Consider the following 22,134-nt stretch of genomic DNA (forward strand, 5'->3'; position numbering starts at 1 on the left):
AGAAAAGGAGATAGCTGAGGCTAGCTGAGCGCTCGGCGACTCTGCTTCCTTCCCCTCACCTAGGATCTCTGCCCTCACCGTGACCTCAACACCGGGTCAAGACAGGGACAGCGGTAGGAAGGGCAGAGGATGCCCTAAGGCAGCCCAAGACTCTGAGAGGATCCCCAAGGAGACTGGGCCCTCCTGAGAGTCCTGCTGGCTTCCGAGCGTGGCTCAGAGCTCTTCCCGAGCCGGGGGCCCTCAAGCCAGCCCCCGGAGGCCACTCGCCCTGCTGGCTGCAGCTATACCTACGCAAGCAGGGCACTCCAGGTCTGGGGTCCGGCTGACTTGCGCCGCAGGGCTACCTGGCGTCTGCGGGACAGCGGGCGCACGCAGGCAGGCATCCTGGGGCCAGCTGCGGTGCCCGAGGCTCTTCGGCCCCCCAGGCTGAGGTGCTGGCCTGAGGGCCGCTGCGGGCTGAGGGGCCGGTAGTAACCATGCAGGCCCCAGAGGGCGCGGTCTTTCACCACGTCAGCGGGCAGCAGGTGGGAGGAGGCCCGGCGCCGGCGCCAGCGGGGAATGGGCAGCACGGGCAGGGCTCCCCGATGCGGGGATGGCCCCGGTCTCTTGGTGCCTGGCTGGGTGGCCGCCAACGACGCAACTGTCACATCCTCCTCCTGGACCCCCTCCTCCTCATCCATGCCCAAGAGCCCGGCCAACAGCAGGGGTGTGTCCAGACGCGGGGCCCCAACAGTGGCAGGCTGCAGGGCGGGCACCTCATCCACGGTGAAGCGGGGGTTGCAGGAGGGGGGCGCGGTGCTGGAGCGCCGGCGGCTGGAGCGCGGGGCCCCCACCCCGCAGCCCAGGAGGCAGCCCTGGAGCTGTGCGCTGGAGCGGCGCCGCTGGACCAGCGAGGAGGAGGCCTGCCCTGCAGGCGAGCGGCGCCGGGCCTTGCCTGTGGGCAGCCCCACGCTGCCGGGCCGCCTCTGCCCCTCTCCAGGGCCTGGCGCCTTCCGCTGGAAGTGTCTCCTAAAGAAGGTCTCCATGGCAGGGGCAGGCGGGTGGCTGTCGGGTGGAGACCGGGGGCATGAGGAGCTGGGCCAGGCCACGGCGCACCCTGTGCCCGGGAGCCCCGTCACAGCCGCTGCCCTTTGAGCAGAGAAGGGACACTTGGGAGGCATTGCGGGGGCTGGGGGGCGTCTGTGGCCTCTGAGCTCCATAAACGGGGTGCCTGGGGGTGCCAGAGGATCCAGCAGGGAGCCTGCATTCATCACTGTTCCCTGTGCGGCCCCAGGAGTGCTGGGTAGGAGGGGCTGCCAGCTCCCCATCTGGGATCCCCTGTCCAGGCACCATGATCCACCAAGCTCTAGCCTAAAGGGCTTCAAGTCCCTTGCCTGAAGCTGATGGAAAAGAAAATAAAAAGGAAGGTGGAAGCCTGGAGCCGACCTAGACAGACTGAGGGGCTGAGGGCAAGGCTTTTCCTCTCCTTAGGCCTTTGTTTTGCCACCAACACAGGGCAGGTTAGGCTTAGGTGTCCCCTCCTGGAACATGGCACAAACCAAGCCATGGTAAGAAAATGAGGCTCTCTGAAGAGAAATTCAGTCCTGATACGACCCCCTGACTTGCAGTCAGGCTGACAGTGGCACTAGAAATGGAAAGGATCTGACGTCTGCCTTGGGGATTGAAGGCCCCGGGGAACTAAGGCCCCCCGAAAGCTGGAGAGGCAGCTGCACAGGGAGAGAAGCCACCAGGGGGACTTTGCGTGGGAAGCCATGAGAGCCGAGAGTGCCTCCGCCTCTGGGGGTGTGTGTGCTCTTGCTCTGAGGGGCCGACAGTAAGAACTCTTCTGGTCTTACCTTTCTGAAGAGGCACAGTACAGACATTCCATGTGTGAAAATGCTGGATGATGTCAGAAAACCCTTCCAGCTCTGCTGCTGAGGAAGCCCATGAACTGCACCTTGACCTGGGGGCCAATGCCCGAAGCCCAAACGCTGAGAATTCCAGACACTAAGCTACCCAGAGCTCCTCCTGCAGGAGCCTTGGCGACCACCCTTGCTCAAGCCATCCTCCCTTGACCTGGTCTGAACACAGGCTCCGCTTCCTCTGCCAGCTCACCTACCCCCTGCCGCCCCTTCCGCACAGGCGGCTGGGAGCACCTGCGCCCTCACCTTCCCCTAACAGTGCGGGAGGGGCAGGAAGCCTGGTATGCTTCAGGGGGGCAACGCCTCCAGAATTCCCAGGGACACCTGTGTCCTGCCATCAAGTACTCTCCTGGGCCCTGGCAGCCACAGGGAGGTCTGAGTCACGGCCATGGGACACCTGCCTGGGGCTGACAGGAGAGATACTTCTGCTAGCTGAGGGCCTCTGAGAGAGGGTGGGAGCCCTGGACAAAAGGTGGAAGATGATGTGTCTGAGGAATCGGGGCTGGGCTGCATGTCCAGCGCCTACTCCTCCCATCCAACACCCCGCAGCCCAGGAGGCAGCCCTGGAGCTGTGCGCTGGAGCGGTACCCCCACCCTTGATTGCTACTGCCCTGTGGGTCCGGGCAGGCAGTGTCAGGCGGGGCCCTGGATGGCTGTGGAGGTACTGACACGGAGGCACCCATGCCTGGGGAAGCAGTGCTCGGGTCTGCCCAGCTCCGGGTCTCTGCCTCTTAACAGTCTGCCAGCCTCTGCAGGTGACAGGGAGAAAGGCAGGAGAGCTCTTGGCTTCCTCCTAAAGTCAATGCCATCATGGCTTACGTTTACTGAGCGCCCACCTGTAACAGGCACGGTTCTAAGCCCTCTGCAAACATGTGTACCATTTTATAAACCACAGCACCCTAGGGACTTCCCTGGTGGCGCAGTGGTTAAGAATCCACCTGCCTATGCAGGGGACACGGGTTTGAGCCCTGGTCTGGGAGGATCCAACATGCCGCGGAGCAACTAGGCCCATGAACCACAAGTACTGAGCCTGCGCACCTGGAGCCTGTGCTCCGCAACAAGAGAGGCCGCCACAGTGAGAGGCCCGCGCACCGCGATGAAGAGTGGCCCCTGCTTGCTGGAACTAGAGGAAGCCCTCGCACAGAAACGAAGACCCAACACAGCCAAAAAAAAAGAAAAACAAAAAACCGCCTGCCAATGCAGGGGACACGGGGTCGAGCCCCGGTCTGGGAAGATCCCACATGCCGCGGAGCAACTAAGCCCGTGCGCCACAGCTACTGAGCCTGAGCTCTGTAGCCCGCAAGCCACAACTACTGAAGCCCACGTGCCTAGAGCCCGTGCTCCACAACAAGAGAAGCCACTGCAATGAGAAGCCCGCACACCACAGTGAAGAGCAGCCCCTGCTCGCTGCAACTAGAGAAAGCCGGGCAACGAAGACCCGACGCAGCCAAAAATAAATAAATAAATAAAATTTAAATAAATAAACACAGCACCCTAAAGAATAGATACTGTATCATGCCCCGTTCCTCATGGGAGACTGCGGAGGTAACTTGCCCAAAGTGCACAACTAGTCTGTGCGGAGCCACTGCTGGGACCTGCCTCTACCTGAACCCCAAAGCCCGCGCCCCAGAGACATGGCAGAGAGCAGGGTCTTCCCTGCTGGGCCACGAGCTGGGACTAAGGTGGGATGCGGGGGAGGGAAGGGAGCCATAACAAGGACAGTAGCGGTCCCATTTACCCATCACCTACTATGCGACGGGCCCTGGGCTAAGTGCGTTCGTTTATCATCTCGTTTGATCCTCACTACCACCACCTCCTGAGGCAGGATCGATAGCTCCATTACAGAGATGAGGAAACAGGCTTGACGAGGTGCAGTAACGTGCTCCAAGATCACTCGGCTGGTCAGCGGCAGGACTGGGACCTGAACCCAGGGCTGCCTGACGCAGGGTCTGCTCTGCACCCAGGAAGAGGAGCCTAAAGGCCCAGCTGCCCACTGCCCCAGGGCACTGGCTTGCCAGCACTGCCCCAGGGTGTCAGCTTTCCCTGCCCACCTGGTCAGGCCGCCCTGTGACAGCTGCCCAGCCCGGAGGAGATTAGTCAGCCGAACACACCGCCTGATGCGAGTGTCACCCAGAAAACAAAAGGCCACAGTCACTGGCGGGGGTGGGGTGGGGTGCGGCAGCTGCTCTCTGGGTGGCAGTGAGGGCTGGACCCTGCCTACTGCCCCAGACCCACGACAAGAGGCGCCGGCAGGACGAAGTCGCCCGCACATCCGCCTCATGACACGGGGGCGACTTACAGGTGCTCCCCTACCGCGTTCGAGCCCACACACTGCCCCGGGGTCTCCTCAGGGGCCTGAAGGTGCAGTCACTGCGAGCGGGGTGGGGCAGGCTAGGCCAGCCTGGCCTTGTGTGGCCACGTGCAAAGCCCCTCCCTCACGGGCCTCAGTCTCCTTGTTGGTCCAAGGAGGCAGTCAGCTGGCTGACCTGACACCTTATGACAAACTCTCCTCTAAGGCACCCACTCCTCTACGCTCCCCCCAGGCCCCATGCTTCCTGTTCCTCCTGTCTCCATAGAAACCTCTGTCCTCTGGTCAGCAGTGGCCTGACTCCTGACTTCCTATCTCTGCTGAGGCTTTTGCTGGGTCTGCTCAGAAGCCCAGCCTGGTCTCAGGCCTGTCCCAGCCTTTCCTCTGCTTGGGCGTGGAGCTTCTCCCCACAGCACAGCTCCGAGTGGCAGCTTCTTGTCACCTCACGCTCTGTCACCTTCCACGTACCACATGGTACGTGTAAAGGTCACCGGAGGACGCCCCACAGGGCTCTAACACCAACAGCAGAGCACGAATGGCTGCCCCTCAGCCTCCCAGTGGGGGACCTGGGGTAATCCTGTCACACCCGAAGGGGACAGAGTGGGAAAGGACTCACGGGCCCCGTCAACTGGCTGCTGGGAGCCTGGGGAGGACAAAGGATGCTACAGGGAGACACGCACAGTGGTGGCTGGCCATGCACCCCGGTGAACAGCACCGAGTGGGGCTGCAGGTGGCCAAGCTAAGGCAGCTGCCGGGGATGAGCGGACACGAGTGCCTCAGCTTCATCGGCGACTGGCTAGGAAGCACAGGACTCTTGGCCTCCCAGCCAGACTGTCTCACACTCTATGTTAGCTTCAAGTGGAAAAGCCCATGAGCCTTGGCATCCCATATCTGCCATTGCTTTCCTGGGCTGACCAACTAACCTTTCCGAGTCTCAATTTTCTTATCTGAAAAATGGGGATGAAATGACCTAGTTTAGGAGGTTTGACATAAGGGAGGTTCGGATGAGATAACAGTAGAAAGTACCTGACGGCGCCTGGCAGAGAGGAGGGGCAGGGCAGGGCCTACGCCTATAGCAGACACCAGGGCGTGTGGATAGTGTCACCTCCTGGGGTCTGTCTCTGCCCACGGTGGGGGTGGGAACCGGAAGGGGAAGCTGGAGCTCCCAGGATGGCCACCCCCACCCCCTGAGGAACAGAGCCTGGCAGCCAGAGCCGCCTGGGTGTCTGCTCCTGCTGTGATGAACGCCCTCTGCCTCCTGGCACCAGGCCTGGCCCCCGGGGACCCCTCTGCTACCAGAGGTGCTCACACAGGCCGCCCTGTGGGATTCAGTCAGAGTGCCCGTTCCACGCTGTGGACGGGCCCCTCACGCCCCTCTTCCCGGTGCAGGCTGGGAATGGTGCCATGTGGCCCCATTTCCAGCAGCCCCAGAGCCGGGGCCTGGAGCTGCTTCCCCAGGGTCTTGCTGCTCAGAAGCCACCTCTGGCTGCTTTGCTCCCACAGCCCTGAGGCTGAGGTTGGAGGGGAGGAGACGGGGAATGCTGGAAAGGGGGCCTGCCTGGGGCTGGTGAGGCAGGGTTCCTAGGTCTCTGTTCACTAAAAGGATCCTGCCCAAAAAAAAAAAAAAAAAAAAAAAAAGGATCCTGCCCAAACCAAACCAAACCAAACCAGAATGCACAGTGGGGAGAGGTGGGCCAGGGCTGCATGGCAAAGGAGGCGACCAGGCCAGTCATGTTTACCTCAACAGGGTCCTGCCCTGGCTCGGGGACAGGAGCTCAGACAGGAGCTCGGTCGGCCTAGGCTTTGCCGGTCCCTTTCCATCAGCTTCAGGAGCCTCGACTGGGGATGGTGGTGCCCGGGCCAGCCCTGATCCACCCCTCCCCAGGCCCACCCAGACAGATCCAGGAGGGAGGAAGCAGAAGGCAAGGAAGGGTTGAGGCAAGCCCCTTTGACCTGATCTGGAAGGCAGGGCGGCAGGCAGGAGGTGGGCCAGCGGGCGGGGGCTGGGGTCCTGGGGGGGGGGTGCAGGCGAGCCCCGGCTCCCGCTCCAGCTCCGGGCCGGCCTCCGGCTGAGCAAGTCCTAGTTTGGGGAGTGAGCTGCTGTGGCTGCTCCCCTGCCCCTCCCCCTCGCCACCCTCCTCCCCCACGCCTGAGACAGCCGTTATGAAAATAACCCGATCGGTAAGTGACTGCACTTCCTCTCCCAGCAGTGCAAGCAGGAGGCAGTGGGCGGGCACACACTCGTGCACGAGCCTCGCCTCCTGGCTTCTCTTCCCAAAGTCCCCAGAGGCCGGCTGAGCAACAGCTCAGTAGCCTCCCCTCCACACGGCCCCCGGTACAGCTCAGCCCCTGCCTCAGCTCCGGGAGGGTTGGGGGGAGAAGAGGCGGGTCACCCTACACCCTCTCGCACCCACTGGACAGGTATTCCAGGATCTGAGGAAAGCAGCTGAGACAGCTAAGCACCGGCTTCAGACAAAATAACTGCAAAAATAAGCATCTGTGGCGTGTTTCACAACTTACTGAGCACTTTTCCACAAGTACTGCCGGACAGGAGGCTTGTAACTCCCCTGTGCAAGGGGCATTTTGCTCCCAGCTGAACCCCCAGGGCAGCTGAGGCTCACGGAGGCCCGTGACTGCCCACAGCTCACAAGTGGCTGAGCGGAGCCTCCTGATCCTGGGTTTCCCAGCCCTGCCAAGGGGGCCTGTCAGATCCAGAAGCAAGCCAGCCCATGTCACACCCATCCTGCCTAGAACGCCACCCCTCCGTTAACACTCCTAGCCCCTAGGATCTGGAGTGGCAGCTCTCAAACATCCTGGTCCCAGGACCCCCTTACACTCTTAAAAATTATTGAAGCTCCCCAAACGGTTTTGTTTATGGGGGTTATAGCTATTAACACTGACCATATTAGAAACTAAAGCTGAGAAATATTTAAAATACTATTTATTCATTTGTTGAAAAACAATAAACCCAGTAACTGTTAATATAAATAACATACTTTTATGAAAAATAAACTATCTTCTAAAACAGAAAAGTAGTGAGAAGGGTGGCATGTTTTAATTTTTGCAAATTTCTCATGTCTCGCTTAATAGAAGACAGCTAGATTTTAATACCTGCCTCTGCAGTCAATCTGTTGTGATCTGTTGTTTCGGTTGAAGTACATGAAGAAAATTCTGCGTCCCATGGCAGTTAGAGAAGGAAGGAGCATTTTAATAGCCTTTTCACGCAATTACGGGTATTCTTCTCTGCTACTACACCCAAATATGACAAGTGGTAGTTTCTTAAAGGTTAGTGGCCACGTGGAATCTGAACTTTTCACTGGTCTGTCTTGCATTCTGAATTTTGAAACATCAAGCATAGGTCATTGGAAAATATTGGTTTACTGAGTTAGGCAGATCTCCACACACTGGAACAAAGTTTCCAAAATTGTAATTTTCACTCAAATTTTATCAGTAGCAACACATTTTATCAATAGCAACAAATACTGATACTGTTTTTGAAGTGACAAGCTCACTTCATTCATTTTTGAGAAAACGTCTGCTAAATATCCAAATCTGAAGAGTTCTGTCTGTCGTCAGGTGTTCTTTCAAGTTTAAATGGTGTTCCTTAAAAAAAAGAAAAAAGTGACAAGTAGGGCTCGCAACTCAGTCACAAAAGTGCTTTTTCAAGACAGCCATCACAGTTCGGTTTGCAGCAAAAGTACTGTATGTATATTTCACATTTCTTCACACAGAACTTTTAAAAAAGTGTACTCAAGGATTTGGGCTTTAGAAGATTAATATATTTACTGCATTTTTCTTTTTGTGAGTGTGAAGAATACAATGGCTACAAGTTTATGTTGGGGCCACTGCCTTTGTCTGTGCCGAGGCTCCAGTAGTTTTACCCACAGTTGCTTTTATACAATGAGTACAAATATCAACACAGTGAGAAGGACACAAACTAGGGCAGCTCTGAAAGTATTATTACGAAAACAGTTTTGACCTCAACCATCCCCTGAAAGGGTCAAGGGCAACCCCAGGACCATACTTTGGGAACCACTGATTCAGAATAAATTCTAAATCCTCTAGCCTAGCAAACGTGGCTTCTGCAATGTGGCACTAACTCAACTTCCTATGCCTTGATACAACCCTTGGTGCTAACCAAGGCAACTTATTCCCTGCCCCCTAATCTGGCTGAGCCCAAGCTCACTGCTGTGTCCTTGCACATGGCATACCTTCTGCCTGGAACACCGGCCTCCTTCCTCACCTCGTATCAAAATCCCACCTGCTCACAGCTGCCCCAGCCAAGAGTACCTCACTCCCACTGATGACTCCACACCACCCATCTGGCTCCTCTGCCATGGGACCCGTGGAAGTCCTGATTCTCTCAAATCCATATGCCTCGTTCCTCCCACCCACCAGACAAGCTCCTGGGGGGCCAGGGGCCAGATCTACTGCATCTGGGCAGCTCAGCACGTTGTCTGGCGGTGAGCCCAGTGTTTACTGCTGATGGGCTGAGGAGGAAGGAACAGGGAATTCCATCGGGGAGGGACCAGAGCCGTAAGGGGAAGAGAAGGGCTTCCTCCACCTCGGGTACCCCACCCAAGGGCTGACCACAAGGCCCAGGCTACTTCTCTTTGCTGGGCACAGGGGGACGGCAGCAGCCTTTGTTTTAGCAGTTGCCTTCCTCTCCTCTCCAGAGGACCCAGAGAGTGACAGCTGAGGCTCCTTTCCGGGCTGGGTGCCACTGCCCACTCCACGTTCTCCAAGGCTTTCCTTATGAAACCCGGCAACAGGGTTTGGTGACATGAAGTCACAGGTGAAGATGTGGGCAAGGAGGGGAGAGGAGCGGTTGCCTCAGATGCCGTGGGGTGGGGGGCAGGCCAGGACCCCAGCTCTGAGCTCCTTGCTGAAACATCCCCAGTCTCTCTCTCCTTGTATCCTGAGTCCCTGTCTCAGGGTCTGGCTCCTGGTAGGCCTTGGAGAAATGTCTGTGGAATTAATGACTGGCTCATGCCTTTAGAGCCTCCCCTCCAAACCATCCTCCTACTGCCACCAGAATTCATCCTAAAGTGTCCACGTATCCTTCAATGGCTCTCTACTGTCAGGGAACAGAATGCAAAGACCTGGGCCTGGCAGTCAACAGGCTTCTCGGCCTCCTCTCCCATCTTGCTTTCATACTTTTTACATTTTACTTGACAAATACATAACTCACTCCCGTCCTAAGTGTTTTACAAATACTAACTTTTTTTATTCATAAAATGTAATAGTAGTATTATCCCCATTTTATACATCAGAAAACCGAGGCACAAAGAGATTAAACAACTTGCCTGTGATCACGCAGCTAGTAAGTGGCAGAGCTGGGATTCCAACCTAGGAGTCTGCTCCGGGTCTGTGCTCTCAATCCCTCACTCTACCTCTAGATGCGTCTGTCAAGCAACGCACAGGGGTCTCTTCCTGCCTGTGTGCGTGGCACCTGACAGTCTCTCTGCCTGGAACACCATTCTCTTCTTCTGCTCAGTGAACTCTCCTTCATCTTTTTCCTCTCATATTTTCAGAGCTGGCTCAGATATTGGCTCTGCCGGAAAGTTCTCCCCAGCCTCCTCTCCCGGGCGCTAGCTGCTCCCACGCTCAGGCCCTCTCTTGGTTGTTCTGGGCCATCAGCGCTGGTTTGCAGCTTGGTATCCCCCACCAGACCGTGCGCCCCTGGGACCATGTGTTACTCATAATTGCATACCCAGGGTCTAGAAGTGCTGGATGTGGTTTGAAGAGTGAATGGAGGGAAAGGTGAATGGTCCAGGCTCAGCCTCAAGGATCACGCTGAGAGCAAAGGGCTGTGGGCCAGCGCAGTGACCCAGTGGCTGGCCAGTTCTGGAGGCCTTCCTGCCAGCCTTGGGTGGACAAGTTGCTGGTGTGGGCTGAGCTCCTGTGTCTCAGAGGCACATAGTGAAATCGATCCCTGATGGGAATGCCGATATGTCTCCCTCTGAGTCTCGCAACACCTTGCTGGGAGCGTTACGAAACCCCTGCTGGCCCCCACGTCCCTCTTCTCTTGTGACTGGTCCCTCTTGCTGCCTTATCCTGTGTCTGCAGCAGGCTCCCATTCCCCATCTGCCAGGAGCAGCATTCCCCCTTATCCCTCATTCAAAATTTAACTCCCCCTCTGACTCTTCTGACCAAGTTGCTCCCTCCTCCATCTACTAGAAGATCTTCTTAGAATCAGCTGTCAGCCCCCAGGGCCCCACTCGGCCTCCCAGGCTTCATGCACTCCACACAGGGTTTTTTTTTTTTTTTTCCTGCCCCGAAGACAGAAAATGTGCCTCCAATCTTACTGAGAGGTCACAGGGGTCAAAGGTGCTTTCCGAGGATTTGGGCTCAAAGGTCCAGAAGTGTCCTGCCTCTGACCGGCTACGCAACCTCAAGCTGAGTCTCTTACCCTGGCTGGGCCTCAATTTCCTCATCGGATTAATGGGGATAATACCACCTTGTCTTCCTCATGGGATATTGCGGGCTTGAAAGAGAAAGTGTTCATGGTAACCCATTCCTCAGTTTACCAAAACTTTAAAGACAGAAAAATAACTCCAGAGGCCTAAAAATTAGGACAACCACTTTAGTGCACAACTTGGCTACAACTGTCTAAGCTGAAGATACACTGCTCTGTAACCAAGCACTGGTGGACAGAGCACACGAGGAGCCATGTCCCAGCACAGTCTCTGAAGGATTACTTGCAATGGCAAAAAAACTACCAACAACCTAAATGTCCGTCAACAGTTACAAAAAGGAATGGTAGATGGCAGTTAAAATGGCTTCACGCTACTGCTCGTGTTTCAAGACAGTTAAATCTCTGAAACAACACGGAGGGAAAAACCTAAATTCAGAATACGTACAATACACCATTTAACTCAAGGGCAAAGCCATACAAAACAGTACTATGTGTTACTGTGGATGCATACATACATAGGGAAAAAAAATCTTAAAACAGGCACGAGAATGTAAACACCCAAATCAGGACTGTCGTTTCTCCTGGGGAGGGAGACAAGGAGGCCTCCATCTCTGTCTAAGGCAAATATGGCATAATGGTAAGATCTGACCAAGCTAAGTGGTAGGTGTTAACGTTATTCTGTATACTTTCCTCAGGGCAAATACTTAATGCTTTTCAAAAGATTTTTAAGTATTAAAAAAAAAAAAAGGCCCCCAGAGGGAGACCAGCTTCCGGGCGGTTGCCCTGGGTCTTCCATGGGTGGATTTCAGCAGTGGCATCTGCCAGGAGCAGCATTCCCCCTCACCCCTTGGAGCCCCAAGTATTCCTTACACCGTCTCCTGGTAGGAACCCCATATCTGTGGAGCCGGAAGGAAGGTCTCACCCGAAAGGATGCCTTTCAGAGGAGGGCGAGTGGCTGACAGGTTGCGTCAGTGGGGTGTCTGCGTGGGCTGGGGCCCCCTTTCACAACCACCCCCGCCCCAGTAAAATGTCAGCTAGCTGGGGAAGGGGGGCGGAGAGACAGGCAAGCTGTTAACCCGCGAGATGCTGCAGCGTGGGCGGCGCGGGCCCAGGCTCCTAGACAGCTATTTTGGTTCAGCCCTGGCAGGGGAGAGGCCTCTATGTGGGAGCTCTGAACTGGCGCTAGGCCAGGTGCAAGCGGCAGGGAGGTCTCTACAGTGGAGGGAGAGAGCTCGGGGCCCTCCCTCTCTCTTCAGACCTCTCACCGTGAGGCCCCGTGCGCTGTGTTCTCCTCCTTAACACCTCCCCCCAGGCCACAGGCCCCCCACTGACTCCAGGGTGATATCTGGAGCTCCTGTGAACAAGTCCCTCGAGTCATCTGCTCCCTGCACTTTGAAAGCAAGATGAAAGGTCCCAGACTTGTTCCTCCACTCCAGATCCAGCCAGGGAGCCACATGACATCCTCCTTACAACCCGAGTCTCCCTACCCAAGGGTCTCCCCACCCTACCCTGCTCAGCCTTGCTCCCCCTGGGGCTAGGATCCTGGTGGCAGTTCTCCCTTGGGGTTGGGGCACAGATCATTTCAAGGGCCTCACTCTACTCCCACACAAGATAAAGATCTCTCAATTTCAAGGGGTTCAAGCACTTAAACCCCTTCTTAGGCTCTACCAGTTTGGTGATGGGAAAATAAAAGAATAGAAGAAAGGAGTGCTAGTAAGTAGGGCAGCCTGGTGTTATGAAAAGATACTTGGGTTTGGGCTCCAGCGTAAGCTGCATGATCCTGGGCCAGGCCCCTGACCTCGCTGAGCCTTGTTGTCTCATCTGTAAAATGGGAATAAAATCAACTACAAGATTGTTCAGAGGATTACATGAAATTGATGGATTTACAAGCTTCTGGCAACCGTTAACGGCCAGAGGAAGATAAGCTGGCACATCCCCTGCATCCAGATGAGTGTAAGAGGGGTGGCAGGTGGGAGTGCTCATCTCCTCGGCCTCTCCCTCCTCTACCTGGGCCACAGAGCCCTCGGTCTCATCAAACCTGCTCTGCACCACCTAACCATGCCTCTGGCGTCTCAGCTGAGGAAGGGGGCAGACGAGGAGAGACGGAAGAATGATAGCTCCTCAAGGGCACCTGGTCACTGCTCTGGCCTGCCCTCTTCCACCTGAAACTGCCTTCCAAGACTCCCACCTGTGACTGGAGTGCCCGGCAGGCCCGGTGCTGAGAAGCCACAAGGCAGCCCTATGTGAGGATGATATCCTAAGGGCATCAGGGGCTCCCACACGTGAAGCACAGGGGAAGCAGTTCAGGGGGGCAAGAAATGAGTGCCTAGCATCACCCAGAGGTGCACCCTGCTAATCTCGCCCAGGAGTGAGGGGAGACGGTGAGCCTGGATGCAGGTGCAGGGCTTGCCCCCTCCCGCCCACGCTGCCCCATCCCCCATGCCGACCTAGAGAATTACTCAGGTGGCGGCAGGGGGGAGGGGAGGCGGAGGGCAGGTCGGAAGGTGCCGGATGGGGATTTCTCCGAAAGCAGGGAAGCCTTTGGGGTCCTGTGATGTGGTACAAACTGACAAGCTGCTGGAGTTAGGGGACTGGCACTGAAGTCCCAGATAACCCCTAGTTAGCTGTGAGACCTCAGCCCAGTCAAGGTCAATGCACTGGACCTCAATCTTCAAGAGAGGGGTCGGGGTCGGGCCAGGTGATGTGGAAGCTCACGCCCAGCCTGCCTTCTGCCGCAGCCAGAGTATCAGGTAGCTCAGCAGCGGGGGTCTGTGCGGGTCCACTCACAGCAGGCCTGTGGTACAAGTGGACGGACGGCAGCAAAGGGACTCTCCCCTCTCACGGCCCCACCGTGGCAGCTGTCGCCCCCTTGTGTCGCTCTAGTGACACTGCAGGTCAAGTTTCCAGTCAGCTCCTGGACCTGGAAACTCTCTCGCCTTTGTCGGGGGACAGGGATCCAACCTCTGCTTCTCCTAGGGACCAGCACAGGCCAAGCCTCGTGGCCAGCATGCCAACTCGGCTCCCCCTCTGCTCGGGGGGCGACTGGTGAATTCTGGAGAGGGCTCTAGGAAGCGGCAGAGGCAGGCCTGTTTCTCCCTCTCCCAGGGTCACTCAGTCCTTCCTCCGTCCTTGCCTGGGAGGACACCCACTCTCGTGCTCTCTTTTGCCAAGTGAGAGTCCCGGGCGGCTCCACATCCTGAGACTTGACCTTTTCGGAGGACAGCACGGAGAAAAAATGACGAGCTGCCCGCCCCCTCCCCTGGCCTGTAAGCCAGAGCCGCTGGCGGGTGTGTGGCAGCAGAGGGAAGACCGCGGGCTCCCAACCCAGGTCCCGGCCTGGCCGGCTCCACGCTGGCACACCATGTCGCGTGGGGAACAGGCAGAGCGAGGTGAGCCGATGCACGGCTCAGTCACCGAAGCCCCTTTTTCTTCCCAAACCTGCGGGAACCCAGGGACTCTGGCTTACACCTGCCTCCCTTGGCCACCTGGGCAGCTCCCAGAATTAGCCTGAGCAAGACAAACCACTCAAAGAGGCACCTTTTGCTCCCAGACATCCCGGCACTACAGCCCAGATTCTTGCCTCCGAACGTGGGGCGTCCCTCAACGCGTCCCTTCCGGATCATTGCAAAATCAACCCAAACCGGCACTGCTTCTGCTCAGGCTGCCCGGCGGGGACGCTCTGCCATCCTGGACTTCAGGACACCTGGCCCCGCGTGGCATCACCTCTAAATGGGACCTACTGTCTCAAACTTGTCCCACAGGTGCGTTTTCTGCCCTCTAGGAATGAATGACTTTAAGCACTAATGAAGGGCAGGGGTGGCAGAGCCAACGCTTAGGCTCCCAGGGGCTCTGCAGGCTGAGGTGCCTTCCGTCTAGATGTGTGAAGTGCCAGGTAATTTCTGATGCCGCTGGGGTGCAAAACCAGTTAATCCACAAGCTGCGTGACGGACAGGGCCAGAGGGTGAGGGGGTCCTCTCCAGGTGGGCCCTGGAAGAGCAGGAGGAGGCAGAGTCAACTTCCCTCCCACTTCTGACTGACCACCCCTCAAGGCCAATAGAATCTGAACGGTAAGGACAGAGGAAACCCAGATGCCCTGGGGAGGGCAGAACCTACACCTCCTCATGTGGGAGTGGCTGATGTTTCCCGGCAAGGACAGGCGAGGTGGAATGGAGCTGGGGAGGAGCATGGCTCAGCCGTGTGCCTTACTGGGCTAAATAAAAAAGGGGAGACGGCAAACTGCTCCCCAGAGTCCAGAGGGTGAACCAGATGTGGGAGGCTGCAGTGGGCTTTAAGAAAAAGCCTCTTTAAGGGAGATGCCGAAGAGGCTGCCATTCACAGACCGTTCTACCAGACCAGACCAGGAATGGCAAACATGCGGCCCATGTACCATCACTACACCTCCCAAGCCCCCAGCAGAGAGTGCTAGTCGATTCTAGAACTCTACCACTGAGCCAAGATCCGAATGCAGAAGTCTCAATACAGCTTCCGCAGCCATGACCAATCTATTTGTTATCCTCCCTTCCAGCCACTGTCTGTTCGCCTTGCAGGTCCCTCAGCCCCAAGGCCTGAAGTGTGTATGGCTGGGTGGGGGAGGGGAGCAGGAAGGGGGAAATTCAGAGGGTGGATGCCCAGTGAGCAGCAAGAGCCGGACTGAGAAGGAGCTTGGAGCCTGGGGAAAGACGGAGGGCTAGGTTCAGCTGGGGCACTGGGGAGTTTTGAGACTGGCAACTCGCAAAGGTGGCAGGACCAAGTAAACAGCATTAAATGGAAGGTGCCAAGGCGGTGCACTATTCCAAATATCTGTCCCCCGAGCCTCCAGTCAAAGCAAGGGGAGGCAGATCAGCCCCGTGGACATCTGATTCTCCAAACGCCCAGGCTTGTCAGGGGGAAGTCTTTAGTCCACTGCCCTCTCCCTGACTCTACTGGGTTTTCCAAATACATTCATTTCTGTGTGCCCCAATGACCCAGCACAATGCAACTATGCAGGGGAGACTCCTTACACACTCCCGGAGGTGCTGTTTGATTTTCTTCTCATTAAGGCATCCTGTCAGATCACTTACCATCCCCAGAGTGAATGTAATACTGTGGTTCTCAAACTTGGTAGCACCTTAGAAACACTTGGGAAGCTTTATAAAATGCCCAGCCCCGGGACTTCCCTGGTGGCGCAGTGGTTAAGAATCGGCCTGCCAGTGCAGGGAACATGGGTTAGAGCCCTGGTCCGGGAAGATCCCACATGCTGCGGAGCAACTAAGCCCGTGCGCCACAACTACTGAGCCTGTGCTCTAGAGCCCGCGGGCCACAACTACTGAGCCTGAGAGCCAAAGCTACTGAGGCCTGCGCACCTAGAGCCTATGCTCTGCCACAAGAAAAGCCACCGCAATGAGAAGCCTGCGCACTGCAACGAAGAGTAGCCCCCGCTCGGCGTAACTAGAGAAAGCCCATGCACAGCAACGAAGACCCAACACAGCCAAAAATAAAATAAAGAAATAAAATAATTTAAAAAAATAAAAGGGGCTTCCCAGGTGGCGCAGCGGTTAAGAATCTGCCTGCCAATGCAGGGGACATGGGTTGGAGCCCTGGTCAGGGAAGATCCCACATGCTGTGGAGCAACTAAGCCCGTGCGCCACAACTACTGAGCCTGAGCTCTAGAGCCCGCGAGCCACAATTACTGAAGCCCGCGTGCCTAGAGCCCGTGCTCCTCAACAAGAGAAGCCACCGCAATGAGAAGCCCGCGCACTGCAAAGAAGAGCAGCTCCGGTTCGCTGCAACTAGAGAAAGCCTGTGTGCAGCAATGAAGACCCAACGCAGCCAAAAATAAATTAAAAAAAAAAAAAAAGCCCAGCCCCATCTCCAGACCTGATGAGTCAGACATGCCAAGGGTAAGATCTAGGAATCTGTAGTTCCTAAAGCACCCGAGGTCACTGTGATGTTCTGTTTGGGAACCTGGTATAGAGAAAAGGATGTGGGTTTTGGAATCAGACTAGAGTTCAAACTCTATCTCTGCCTCTTACCTGCTACGTGACTCTGGGCAAACTACTCATCTCTTTGAGCCTGTGTTCTTCTCGTCTATAAAAATGGAGAAATAACATCTGTCCGGATTATTTTAGAGAATTATGTAAAGGTACTTGCTGTTCTCTTGCTTCTTATCCTTCCTCCTGAATGTGTCTGAGGTTCACTGCTACACGCACAAACCTGTGCCCTTCACAAGGGGCAACAGCCAGAGGTCAGAAGAGCCCAACACTTGGTACCCTGTGGGCAGGGACAGGAAGCCTCCGGCGGAGCCCCTCCCTCCCCCTCACAAGCCTGTGAACACTGGAGGCTACATCCTGCAGAGCTGGGTGTAAACTGCTCCGGCAGGCAGGGCTGTGGGTGACAAAACAGAGGTACGAGAAGCTTTGTTCCCTGCCCCGTTTTATGTGGCATTGAAGCCTGCCTGGTTTCACAAGGGCCTACAGAGCTCCATCTGCCAGTGTGAGGATCCAGATCTTTGTGCGTGGCAACACAGTGCAGGCACAAAGAGCAGGGCCCTGCTTAGGGTACGGCAGGCAGAGGGCACAGGTCAGCATTACAGGGATGCCAACTTGTACAGAAAAAGACGACCCATGTTATTGGTGGGTGAGGTCAACCCTGGGAAGGGACAGGACAAAGCTCGGGGGGCCAATTGCCATGAAGCCTGGACAACTGAAGAAAAGTGAGAGGGAGGCCCTGGGCAGACTCCAAGCGGTCAGAGTCCAGTCTGAGTTGGCTCTGGGGTCCTGAGCTGATAGGCTGCAAGCTCCGTGGCCACTGTAGAAGGACAGAGTAAGTCAGGGAGAAGTCCAGGGAGCCAGGTGGAGTCCTTATGGGGCTCCATCTCCCCTCACCTTCCACCAGAGATGCACTGGCAGGAAGCGGCTCCCAGCCAACACCAGCACACATGCCACGGGTTGCCTGCACTCAATCTTTCCACACCCTCCCCACAGTTCCTCACCAGAGTCCTGGTCAAAGCCCCGTCACAGGCACAATATGGTGACATTTGGCGTGCTGGGGGAGAGGACAAGATAGAGCTTGAAGAGTTAGCACCCGATCCCTTTCCCAGCAGGGCTAGACGCGGGTAGGGGGAGATATGCCTACTGCCTAGCAGAGCAGAGGTTGAGGTCTCCCTGCTAATTAAGAGCATTGTAAAACAGGCGGCCAGGAACCCCCAACTCCAAGGAGAAGCTGAAGATGCTGAGCGATTAGGTCTGTGACCAGTGCTCCAGGACAGGCATGGGTCGTTAACAGTAGTATCAACGAGGCCATGTTCTGCGGATGTCACGCAGTGGTGGTAGGCAACCCGGCCACACCGAGGACCAGAGTGGCGACGTGACCGCCCACCTCCCTGGGGCCAGGAGGCTCAGAGGGGGCCCTGTTTCATCAGTGCCAAGAAGGGGATCGTGACCAGTCATGGGGGCCCTACCTGCTGGTGCCAGGGGTTTAGGTGATTCTGTCTCCCTGCTGGAGAGTTGGAAGCCGTCCCTGCCTCGGTACCACAGAGAAGGCGCGCTAAGCTGCCGGTGCCAGGGAATGACCCCCACTCGGTGCCAGTGCCCGGATGCTGGGGGATGACCCCCACGCAGCGCCAACGCCAAGACAACCCGGGTCGCCGGTGCCCGGGAACACCCCGCTCGGTGTCAGTACCAGGTGGCCGAGGGATGCCTCCCGCCGCCGCCGCCGCGCTCACCTGTGCCCGAAGAGACGCAGTCCTGGGAAACGCCGCTTGCTGAGACGCCGGGGCGCCTTGTCCGGCTCGGGACCGGCGTCGCGCTCGCAGCCGCTGGACGAGGCGGAGGCCGACTCGGAGTCGCTGCTCCGGGCCTCGGGGCTGCCGTCCCGCGGCTCCATCCGGCCCTAGCCCCGGCCGGCGGCGGGCCCGCGGAAGACGCCCATGCCGGGCCGGCGGCCGGGGCTTAGCAAGCCGGCTCCTCGCCGCCCGCCGCGGCCATGGCGCGCGCTCGCTCCGCCCGCCCCGCGCCGCGCGCCCCCGCGCTCCACGCCCAGGTGCTGGGGAAGCAGCCGCAGTCGCCGCTCCAGGAAGTGCCGCCAGCTGCGGCCGCAGGACCCCGCATAGCTGGCCGGGCCGCTGCCTGCCCGCCGCCGAGCACGCCCCCTCGGCTACGCGGTGGCACCGGCCCGCCGCGCCCTCTGCCGGCCGCCGGCCGAGCTGCAACCCGCCTGGGCCGCCAGAGGGGGCGGGGGGTCGAGAGGGGGCGGGGCAACGGAGCCCCCGCCCACAACCCCAGCTGGTCCGCCTCCGGGATTAGAATAGAATCTCCAACCCGACACAGCCGCCCTGCGCGCACCCAGGCACACGCAACCTTTTTTTCTCCCTCTTAGCCCCGTCTCCCCGCACCAAACAACCTACATACTCACAAGTGAACACTCGCGAGGGTGGCTATCACCACCTCCCCTCCCACATCTACAAGGAATAGACACCTCTCTCGCACACCCTGTGCCCTTCACAGCCACTCATACAATCTCCACTCCTACCCTCTTTGCTCTCCCAAATCACGCCCTCGGGAACAAAAGTCACACAGTGCTCCCCATACGCACAGAACAGACACGCCTCTCACACAATTATGCTCACTCATTACACAAACTAACACTTCCCACACCAGCCTCTCACACTCAGAAATGTATACCAGGACCAAAGTCACTTAGTGACCCTCACACACACTAACCACACGTTTCTCATTCAAATTCATCTTTCTAAATCCAAAGCTGTTTCTAATCCTTTCACACTCCTAACACATAGCACTTTCCCAACACAATATCCGACGGAACCTGTAAATCTCTTACACTACAGGAATCACCTGCACACCTCTTACATACTCATAAATACATACACAAAAGCAAGGACCACACTCTCATTCCCCAACATCCATGCCCTCAGTGAACATATACGTCTTTCTCCTATACCCAAATATAACCCAGGACAACGGTTACATGTTGCCACATCCCTCTTACATATACCTCACCCACCCAGAAATATACCTCGCAGCCACACACAAACACACCCCCATGGGCAGCAAAGGTTGTCCCCCTCAAGAGATGAGGACAGCAAGTGGAACCAGAGCAGTCGCCTGTGGTGGCACAGCCAGTACACGTGCTTGAGAATCAGCAGCTTGGGGGCAGCCTCTGATAGCCCCTGCAGGGCTGACAAAAGGAGGCCAGGAAGCTGGAGAGTATGGGTCTTCTCCCTCCAAACCCTGCCACCCCGATGCCCATATCAGCTGCCTGCTGTTTCTGTTAGCACTCCTCTCTGCAAAGCCACATCCTGTGTCACTTCACTTTCACCCTCTCTGGGGTTCTGGCAGCCCCTTTTCCAGCCTCAGCCTGCCACACATAGCCAGTGCCGGGAGCTGTGACATGTGGGCAACCCTGCCGTTTTAAAAAAATAGCCAGCATCTAGAAGCTCAGAACCTTCTCCCAGCTTCCTTCACGTTTCCTCTAGGCCTGGAGACCAGGGGAATGGGGCACCAGCCCTCCCAGCAGCTGCAGGTGCCAGGGTGGCAGTGAAATCTGCAAGTGGGCCGGACACGGTCCTCCTGGGGTGCGTGGGTCCCTTTGGGAAAGTTTCCCAATGCTTCTGACACCAAGCTCTGAGGGAGGAGACCAGAGGCTACTGAAGACCCCACTGAGTCTGCACAAGGCACCCAATGCCACACTCTTGTGGGGACTTCTCTGCCCAGACCCCCCCGCGGTTAGCTCCCTCGACTCCTAGCCTTCTGCAAGCTCAGGCCCCACCACACTGCCCCAGCAATTCAAACAACAGAGCCCTTCTCACCCTGCCAAGTACCCCTTTGCCATTTTCTGCGCCTCTGCAGAGCCACTGGACACAGGGAGGGGCGTAACCCCACTTCTGTCACTCCCCCAACCCCAGATAAAAGACTCATGGAGGGACTGAGGGCCAGAGGTCCCTGTGCTCATTCTCCAGCCACCCAAGTACCTACTGTGACTGGGGGGCCTCAGCTGGGATCTGTGGCACGTCCCAGGAGCGGTAGCGCCACATCTGCCTCAATGCGCCGGGCCGCTCTCCTTCTTCTGTCTCCAGAGCCTCCGCGGGGCCCAGAGCCGCAGCCTCATCGCAGCCTCCCCCGGTACTGTGGCCGGCCCCCAGTGTGCTCATCCTGCCCGGCGACTCTCTTCCTCTTTCGGCACTTCCTGACCAGGGGGCCCTGCGAGAGGCCGGCCGGCTGCCCCGTCGAGGACCATAAGCCTCGTAGGCGCCTTCCGCTGGCCAGGGCAGGAGGCTGGCTGGGAAGAGGAGCTGCCCCGGAGGGCAAGAGGCAGGTGAGGACAAGCCCAGCCCAGCAGCCAGGAGACAGCACCAAGTCAGAGGCTGTCAGGCAGCCAGCAGGCCTGCCCAGGCTGGAATCTGAACCTGGGCCCCAGTCTGGCCTTCCTCTCCACCTAACTGCTCCGATCTTCACCTCTTGGTCCTGCTGAGGTCTCCTGCTCCCTCACAACCTCTGGGTGCACTGGGACCGTGCCCAGCCCACACACAGCTCTCTCTCCTCTCAGCTCTGTGAGCACCACACCGTCTAACACACGGACGGTGGCGGAGTGGAGAGCGTAACCAGAATGGAGCTAGAAGATGTGGGCGCACGTCCTGTTTCTGCCACTTACCAGCTGTGCACTCTGGATCAGGTCAGAGAGGTTTACCTCTCCAGGTCACCTGAAATCCTTTTTGGAATAAGGTAGGCTATAAACAGATAAACTGGTGAATATGTGTGTCAGGGAGCCTTTCTGAGCCTCAGTTTTCTCATCTGTAACATGGAAGGGGGCAACAGTAATAACTGAGCTTGTGGAGTTTTAGGAGGATTAAACGAGAGGCGAAAGGGTTTACAAATGAATTCATTCAATAAATATTTATTGAGTGCCTTCTATCTGTGCGTCAGGCACTGTATCAGACTAGATAGCAGTGTGCAAGGAACCAGCGCTCTAACATTATGTTGCTTAGATTCTATTCTAAACACATAATATATGAAATAATGTCCGGTAATGAGATGAGATGAGCTATAGAGAAAAATAAAGCCAAGGCGAAGAGGGAAGAGGAGGATGACAGCGATGTTACTTAGGTTAGGGGGACTGGGGAAGGCCTCCTGAGGTGACGTGTGAGAACAGACCCGAATGAATTGAGAGAGCAAGTTATGTGACAGTCTGGGAGAACAGCAGTCCAGGTGGAAGGAACAGTAAGAGCAAAGGCCCTTTGAGTAGGAATGTACTTGATGTGTCTAAAGAATAGCAAAAAGGCCACACTGGGTGGACTTTCAGGCCATCGTGAGGATTTGGTAAATAAATAGTAAGGCATACGCTCGCTCTTTGTTATTAGGGTTGGTTCTGGGATGGAAATCATACATTCCTTAAGCACTCTTTAGTCACGCTGCTCTATAATTAGTTCTTTAGCTCTGTATGTGTTTGTTACCCCAGAAAGATTGTAAATTTCTCGAGGACAGAAAGGGTGTCAGTTCAATTCAGTTCAGTTC

General features: G+C 56.8%; 1 protein-coding gene across 16 annotated transcripts in view; it reads right to left on the minus strand.

The window, feature by feature from the left end:
* DGKZ (diacylglycerol kinase zeta) overlaps positions 1–20,789 on the minus strand; it is a 32,707-nt gene extending 11,918 nt beyond the window's left edge. For 3 of the 16 annotated variants that reach the window (XM_022592114.3, XM_089914870.1, XM_089914871.1), the window contains exon 1: positions 292–5,882. In XM_022592114.3, coding sequence (XP_022447822.2) covers positions 292–1,307 — 1,016 coding nt within the window. In that variant the 5' untranslated portion in view covers positions 1,308–5,882. Of the gene's footprint in view, positions 1–291; positions 5,885–18,329; positions 18,630–20,598 lie in introns of those variants that run through there. The other 13 variants (XM_089914878.1, XM_022592130.2, XM_022592128.3 and 10 more) reach the window with 9 other exon arrangements.
* Between the last annotated feature and the right edge of the window lie 1,345 nt (positions 20,790–22,134).

Source organism: Delphinapterus leucas, chromosome 7 (assembly GCF_059928025.1).
Source record: "Delphinapterus leucas isolate spDelLeu-1000000601 "Yukka" chromosome 7, BTC_Dleu_Yukka2, whole genome shotgun sequence".
Classification (NCBI taxonomy): Eukaryota; Metazoa; Chordata; class Mammalia; order Artiodactyla; family Monodontidae; genus Delphinapterus; species Delphinapterus leucas.